Raw genomic sequence first — 5,293 nt, 5'->3', positions numbered from 1 at the left:
CCATCCTCATCACCATATTCTGGTTTTACACAGAATCGATTTTCGTATTTCTCAGACAAGATCCTAGCATCTCAAAACAAGCTGCACTCTATATGAAGTACCTAACCCCCGGTTTGGTGGCTTTCGGCTTCTTACAAAATATTCTGAGATTTTGCCAAACACAATCCATCATTACTCCTCTACTCATCTTCTCGTTTATTCCCTTGGTGGTTAATGTTGGTACCGCATATGTTCTGGTTTATGTAGCTGGGTTTGGATTCATTGGTGCTCCAATAGCTACATCTATTTCAACGTGGGTAGCATTCCTATCTCTCGGAATTTATGTGATCTGTTCAGAAAAGTTTAAGGAAACATGGACTGGATACTCGTTGGAATCATTTCGGTACGTCGTAATAAACTTGACATTAAGTATCCCTTCCGCTGCTATGGTATGGTAAGTTTGTTAACCGTTATATTTAGCCTAGTGGCTTGTGTACGTTAATGTAATTATAATATCCGGGGTCACACCAAATAGTACATGTTTTTTTAGGTTTGTTAAAGCTTAAGAGATTATATTGTGTGCAACAGTTTGGAATATTGGGCGTTCGAGATTCTTGTGTTCATGGCAGGAGTGATGCCAAATCCGGAAATCAATACTTCTTTGGTAGCTATATGGTAACTTTTTCTATCACTATTTATTAGTTAATTAATATTTACGATTAACGTAGCTCACTATGTGTAATGTTATTAAATAAATTCAGCGTCACCACGGAATCGATTAGCTACATGCTAACATATGGACTTAGCGCAGCTGCAAGGTTTGCTCATCTTATCAGATAGTTTCAAAATACTTTGTATAAATTTTGTTTTGGAAATGTAAAACTTGATAATGTTGCAGTACCCGTGTGTCCAACGAACTTGGAGCTGGAAATATAGAAGGCGCAAAGAAAGCGACTTCTGTGTCCGTTAAGTTGTCTTTAGTTCTTGCTCTCGGCGTAGTGATTGCCATACTTGTAGGTCATGATGTATGGGTTGGTTTTTATAGCAATAGCCTTGTGATTAAAGAGGAGTTTGCATCAATGAGGTTTTTCCTTGCTGCTTCTATAACTCTTGATTCGATCCAAGGTGTACTATCAGGTAAAAAGATCCAAGATTTTTTTTTTCTCTAATCATCAAACACACGGTTAAATTTAGCTCGTTTATTTTAATTATTTATAGGAGTTGCAAGAGGATGTGGATGGCAGAATGTAGTCACGGTTATAAATTTGGGAACATTCTACTTAATTGGAATGCCTATTGCTGCCTTTTGTGGTTTCAAGCTGAAATTATATGCCAAGGTAAATGCTTGACTCTCTTATGGAATTGGTAAAGTTTGTTTTCTTGTGTTATCTTTGACTCATTACTTTTTGGTGAAAACAGGGTTTGTGGATTGGTATGATATTTGGGATATTTTGCCAGTCCTCATCTCTCTTGCTCATGACAATTTTCCGAAAGTGGACAAAGCTGACTGATGCTACGGTCTGAAAAACCTCTAGTTCCCATTTTTCTAGGGAGGCACATTTCTTTTAATAAGCAATATGGAATAAAATATTTTTGAGAACAAAATTCGATTTATCATTGGGAGAAGCCTAGTCATTCTGGATCAGATAACTCATGATTATTTTCTAAACGCTAAGTTATAACTTATCTTTGTTACTTTTTACATGATTATAATAAGCTGGTCACATGGCATGTGCACTATCAAAATCAACGTTTTAAACTAATTCCCTTTTAAATAGACAAGATATCCAAATCATTCAACACTTTTTTATATTATATTCAAATAAATAGAAATTTTTATCAACTTTACTTTGAAAAAAGATATTTCTCAAAAAAATTACCAAAACTGAAATCATCAACAATATTCAAAAGTGTTCCAAGAGTTAGATAACAGCCCTCAACTATTTTCACTAATATTAATAACTCAATATATGTCTCTTATTATTTTTATATGAGAATTTTTGAGAAATACCTTTTTTGGTGTACCCCTTCTCAAAAATACCCATTTCCTCTATCTATTTTTATAAATACTTTTTTTTTAAATATGAAAGATTATAAACTTTTATATGGTTCACAATGTACTTCTAAATAATAACTACTACCTCTAGACTCAATCCAAACATTTATGAAGTTTTAAAACATTTTAAAAGGTTTTTACAAGGTTTTTAAAAGGTTTACAAGGTTTTTAAAAGATTTTTAAACAGTTTTTAAAAGGTATTTATATTGTATTATAAAATATATAAAAAATTACACACATATAAAGTTAATTTGTGTATAAATTTTATAAGCTTACACATAAATTTTGAAGATTTGCAAATTTTTAGTAACTTTTTTGGTAAAGTTTGAAAGAAAGGGTATTTTTCAAAAATGGTATTGCAAAAGAGGTATTTTTGAAATTCTCCTTTTTTTTTTTGGTACAAGATCTCTTAAAATTTTGGGTTAAAAAAAAACTGTTAACCCTAATTCTATAACAGTTAATTATTAGAACCCCGGTTTTATTCACAGAGATAAAAAAAAATGTGACAAATATATTAAAATCTAATAAAAATATATAATGCTTTTCTGAAATTTTTTAATATATTCCTATACTCTAATTTATAAGTATAAACGTTAACGTAAATTAGCTTTTCTTTATAAGCTAGGAAGCTGCCATCAAATTAATATAATAGGGTAAAGCTTTTAAAATAAAATAACAGACTAACAGTTCATTAAAAACACAATAGGGTAAAGCTTTTCAATTATATGTATGCTTTATTTTTCTAAAATAGTTAATAGCATGATGTGAAATATTAGTTTTTAAAAAGAGAAATAATACTAATATTAGTTTTAAAGAGAAAAATAATATGTTTTTTAATAAGGAATTTAGTTATATGGATTCAATGCATTCAATGACCGTGTTTACATCACAAACCCTTTGCCTTTTCTTTAGCCAAAAACCGCTGCCGCTACTTAGGTTAACCGGTTCTGGTGGCTTCTTCAGCACCGAAGTTGGGTTTCTCCCTTTAGTTTGTCTATGTTTCCATCTTTTATAGGCACATCCATCTTTTTCTTCCAATGGCAGTAGATCTAGATTTTCAGATTTAGTATTTTTAACCTTCGATCTTCCTAACCTTGGGTTCAGTTTCTTGACTCTTGTTATTTCCGTCAAGTTTAGCTTCAAGTGTGGCCGTTTTTATGGCTAAGGCAATCTCTAACTGTTACTTCACTGCCTCTGATGAAGAATCTTCACCAACGCATATCGAAATCTCCTTCCTGTTTTTAAAGAGTCGTTCTTCCTGAGTGGTCTCTAGGCTTTGGTAGTGTCTCACCGCCCCGGTAGTTCCTCTTTGAAGCAACATAAAGGGTCGCAAAGCATGCTCATACGGTTCTAACTAGTGGTAAAAGAGGTTCTTGCAAGTTAAACCGTTGTGTGTTTTTTCTAGTCTCGGATTTGTTTTAATTGTCTTCATAAGATCTAAATTTTAATTTTTCTTTTCTTGGATCTCTTGATTCTGTTTTGGGAAGTGCATGGATGTTGTGTAATTTGTTTGTCTGGGTTGTTTCCCCTTAGCTTACCTTGTTTGGTTTTAGTTTCCGGAAAAGTTTTGTACTTGCCGGCTAAAATCTCCGGAAAAATTAATTTTCTTGTCGGCCTTTATATTTTACTTTGAAGTTATTATCAATAAATCATTGAAAAAAAAATCAATGCATTCAATTTTTTTTCCTTCAGATTTGGAAACTGTTTTAACATGTGTCAAATGCGCATGTGCTACATATACCATTGTTACATAAATGAAATGTCTTTTTTTTTTTCGGACAAACAATTGAAATGTATTTATAATTAATATGGCAATAAAAGGTAGAAATGAGAGTGGGAAAAGAGAGTGGACATGTGTTTATATTTAATGAACTGTTTCCGAGTCCATCTCTTGTTTATCTCTTATTTTTTGTTTATTCTTCACCTTGCCAATTCACAATTCTCATCTTCAAACTCTTAACCAAACAAACCCCAAAGTCCTTCCAACAAGAAGATCCAATGGCTGATCCGACGACGAGCTCTCCGTTGTTGAATGACCATGAAGGTGGAAAAGATGAAAGAGGAAGGAGAAGAACAACAACTTGGGTTCAAAAACTGATCGACGTGGAAGAAGCAAAGGCTCAAATTATTTACTCTCTGCCAATGATACTAACCAATCTTTTCTACTATTGTATTCCTATGACTTCTGTGATGTTCGCTTCTCACCTCGGCCAACTTGATCTCGCCGGGGCCACCCTTGCCAATTCTTGGGCCACCGTCTCCGGTTTTGCCTTCATGGTACCATCCATTTCTCTGAAATTATTTATTCCACATTAAAAGAATGAATAATAGATAAGTTTTTGTCTTTTTTTTTTTCTTCCTTAAAACGAAATCTTGAAGAACTTAAAAAAAGAAGATATCTTCTAGAACATATGGCCGATGGTATTTGTTTAAAATATGCATTTATGTTTTTTGGTTTTCAGACAGGGTTAAGTGGAGCACTTGAGACATTGTGTGGACAAGGCTATGGTGCAAAAAACTACAGGATGTTGGGGATTCATCTACAATCATCTTGCATCGTCTCATTAGTCTTCACCATCCTCATCACCATTTTCTGGTTTTTCACAGAATCGATATTTGGACTTCTTAGACAAGATCCTAGCATCTCAAAACAAGCTGCACTCTATATGAAGTACCAAGCTCCTGGTTTGCTCGCTTACGGGTTCTTACAGAATATTCTTAGATTTTGCCAAACACAATCCATCATTTCTCCCTTAGTCATCTTCTCGTTTGTTCCCTTGGTGATTAATATCGGTACTGCATATGTTCTGGTTTATTTTTCTGGCCTCGGATTCATCGGTGCTCCAATAGCTACGTCTATTTCATTGTGGATAGCTTTCCTATCTCTTGGAACTTATGTGATCTGTTCAGAAAAGTTTAAGGAAACATGGACTGGATTCTCGTTGGAATCATTCCGTTACGTTGTAATAAACTTGACATTAAGTATCCCTTCTGCTGCTATGGTATGGTAAGTCTGTTGACCTATTTATATTTTAGCTTAGTGGTTGGTGTTAGTTACTGTCATTATCACATCCGGGGTCAAACCAAATAGTGAATGTTGCTGACAAAAACAAAAACAAAAACATTTCCTACGCTTGTTGAAGCTTAAAGGACTATTTGTGTGCAACAGTTTGGAATATTGGGCGTTCGAAATTCTTGTGTTCTTGGCAGGAGTGATGCCAAATCCGGAAATCAATACTTCTTTGGTAGCTATATGGT

General features: G+C 33.7%; 2 protein-coding genes across 5 annotated transcripts in view; both read left to right on the top strand.

Annotated features, from left to right (window-relative positions):
• Positions 1 to 1,686, top strand: part of LOC104766270 (protein DETOXIFICATION 19-like) — a 4,680-nt gene extending 2,994 nt beyond the window's left edge. For 2 of the 4 annotated variants that reach the window (XM_019241064.1, XM_019241063.1), the window contains 6 exons: positions 23 to 433; positions 568 to 654; positions 741 to 797; positions 878 to 1,116; positions 1,198 to 1,316; positions 1,399 to 1,686. In XM_019241064.1, coding sequence (XP_019096609.1) covers positions 23 to 433; positions 568 to 654; positions 741 to 797; positions 878 to 1,116; positions 1,198 to 1,316; positions 1,399 to 1,503 — 1,018 coding nt within the window. In that variant the 3' untranslated portion in view covers positions 1,504 to 1,686. The remainder of the gene's footprint in view (positions 1 to 22; positions 434 to 567; positions 655 to 740; positions 798 to 877; positions 1,117 to 1,197; positions 1,317 to 1,398) is intronic. The other 2 variants (XM_019241065.1, XM_010490124.2) reach the window with 2 other exon arrangements.
• The window catches only part of LOC104766264 (protein DETOXIFICATION 19), a 2,601-nt gene continuing 1,214 nt past the window's right edge, over positions 3,907 to 5,293 (top strand). Inside the window, exons 1-3 of the mRNA XM_010490115.2 lie at positions 3,907 to 4,312; positions 4,498 to 5,042; positions 5,205 to 5,291. Of these exons, the coding sequence (XP_010488417.1) occupies positions 4,034 to 4,312; positions 4,498 to 5,042; positions 5,205 to 5,291 (911 nt within the window). The 5' untranslated portion in view covers positions 3,907 to 4,033. The remainder of the gene's footprint in view (positions 4,313 to 4,497; positions 5,043 to 5,204; positions 5,292 to 5,293) is intronic.

This window comes from Camelina sativa, chromosome 19 (genome assembly GCF_000633955.1).
Source record: "Camelina sativa cultivar DH55 chromosome 19, Cs, whole genome shotgun sequence".
NCBI classification, from domain to species: domain Eukaryota; kingdom Viridiplantae; phylum Streptophyta; class Magnoliopsida; order Brassicales; family Brassicaceae; genus Camelina; species Camelina sativa.
The sequence above is the reverse complement of the archived record's forward strand: the minus strand, read 5'-3'. Positions and strand labels throughout refer to the sequence as shown.